Source organism: Theobroma umbraticum, unplaced genomic scaffold, assembly GCF_002168275.2.
Source record: "Theobroma umbraticum cultivar Fairchild unplaced genomic scaffold, ASM216827v3 scaffold_204.0, whole genome shotgun sequence".
NCBI lineage: Eukaryota > Viridiplantae > Streptophyta > Magnoliopsida > Malvales > Malvaceae > Theobroma > Theobroma umbraticum.
The window spans coordinates 4,993,055-4,994,767 of NW_018397267.1; the positions used below are offsets into that span (position 1 = coordinate 4,993,055).

General features: G+C 37.6%; 1 protein-coding gene across 1 annotated transcript in view; it reads left to right on the forward strand.

Annotated features, from left to right (window-relative positions):
- Window positions 1-262: 262 nt before the first annotated feature.
- Window positions 263-1,713, forward strand: part of LOC110424389 (small ribosomal subunit protein uS2) — a 1,746-nt gene continuing 295 nt past the window's right edge. The window contains exons 1-3 of the mRNA XM_089784897.1: window positions 263-517; window positions 1,240-1,502; window positions 1,621-1,713. The exon at window positions 1,621-1,713 is cut by the window's right edge and continues 99 nt beyond it. Of these exons, the coding sequence (XP_089641023.1) occupies window positions 370-517; window positions 1,240-1,502; window positions 1,621-1,713 (504 nt within the window). The 5' untranslated portion in view covers window positions 263-369. The remainder of the gene's footprint in view (window positions 518-1,239; window positions 1,503-1,620) is intronic.

Consider the following 1,713-nt stretch of genomic DNA (forward strand, 5'->3'; position numbering starts at 1 on the left):
GTTTTTCAATTCCGTATAATTTTTTGGCTTTTTCTGAAAATATGACAAATAATATTTGTCGGGCCTTAGTCCTATTTTTATGCAATCTACATCCAGTTTAATCTGGGCCAACATTTCGCCCCACAAAATTGGCCCATTTTATAACTCTAAAAGGGGGATAATGGAAAATACGAAGAAACAGCAAGACTATTCCTGTCATTTTACAACAACTAGGGTTTCCCTCACTTTCGAAACCCTACTTTATAAACAACTCAAAAACTCACTTCGACCCTATCACGGGAGCCTCATTTGCTTCTCATCTTTATACTCTCCTCTGCGAAAACCCAATCCCTTTCTCTTAGGGTTTAGCAGGTAAGAAGAAAACAAAGCATGGCGACCACGACAGCCCCAGCAGCTGCAAGGCAGCTTTCTCCTAAAGAAGCCGACATTCAGATGATGTTGGCTGCCGAGGTTCATCTCGGTACCAAGAACTGTGATTACCAAATGGAGCGTTACGTCTTCAAGCGCCGCAATGACGGTAATTATTATGGTTTTTGTAGCTATATCCATTACATTCCTATATCTATTTCGATGTCGGGTTCATTATCTGTTTTTTTTTAATACTTAAATTGTCACTTGTTTGAGTTCCTGGGTTTTCGCTGCTGAAGCTGAAAGTTTCTCTTTTTGGCATATGTTTTGTGTTTTGAGATTTGGGTTGTTTTGTTTTTCATGGCTGTATTTGTAAAGTTTTCCTTTTCTTTGTTTTATTTGATTAGGAAGCTTGTACTTTTAGGAGATCTAAGATCTGTTGAAGGCTTTGATTTTAGTGTTTTTTTTATTTTATTTGTCAAAATAGTTCATTGGAAGAATCTGTTTGTATTTATGTTCACATGTTTGTGTTAGGTTATTAAATTGAAATTAGCTTGCCTCATTTATCTTAATTAAACTTTTAATTGGCTTGTTTGTAGACAATTTGAGGGCTGCTTGTACAAATAGCTTTTTGCTAATTGTATGCTTGGTTCTTTTTAACTATGTATTTAAGTTGCCAGTTGAGTTTATAATCATAGACCCCTGATTTGATAGTGTGGACTAAACATTACCGACTTGATTTAATCTGCCTTCATCCTTGAGAGAAGGATTAGTATATGCAATTGATTATAATATGAGTATAATCCTAGTCTAATAACTATAAGCTACATAGGAACATGTGTTCATTAGTACTTTTAATTAATGACTGAATTCTCTTTTTTGGCCGTATAGGAATCTACATCATCAACCTTGGCAAGACCTGGGAGAAGCTTCAGCTTGCAGCTCGTGTAATTGTTGCTATAGAGAACCCCCAGGACATCATTGTCCAATCTGCTAGGCCCTATGGTCAGAGAGCTGTACTGAAGTTTGCGCAGCACACTGGTGCACATGCAATTGCTGGAAGGCACACTCCCGGTACATTTACTAACCAGCTTCAGACATCTTTCAGTGAGCCTCGCCTTCTTATCCTTACAGATCCTAGGACTGACCACCAGGTAATTTGTTCTTTAGTGTTGAGTTGAGTTTTATTGAGTTTCAATCTGCAGTGACTCGATTTAACTTTCTGTACGTAATGGTTTTGGATGAGCTAACATTTGATTATATTATCTGCAGCCTATCAAGGAAGCAGCTCTTGGAAACATTCCGACCATTGCTTTCTGTGATACTGATTCACCGATGCGATATGTTGACATTGGTATTCCTGCT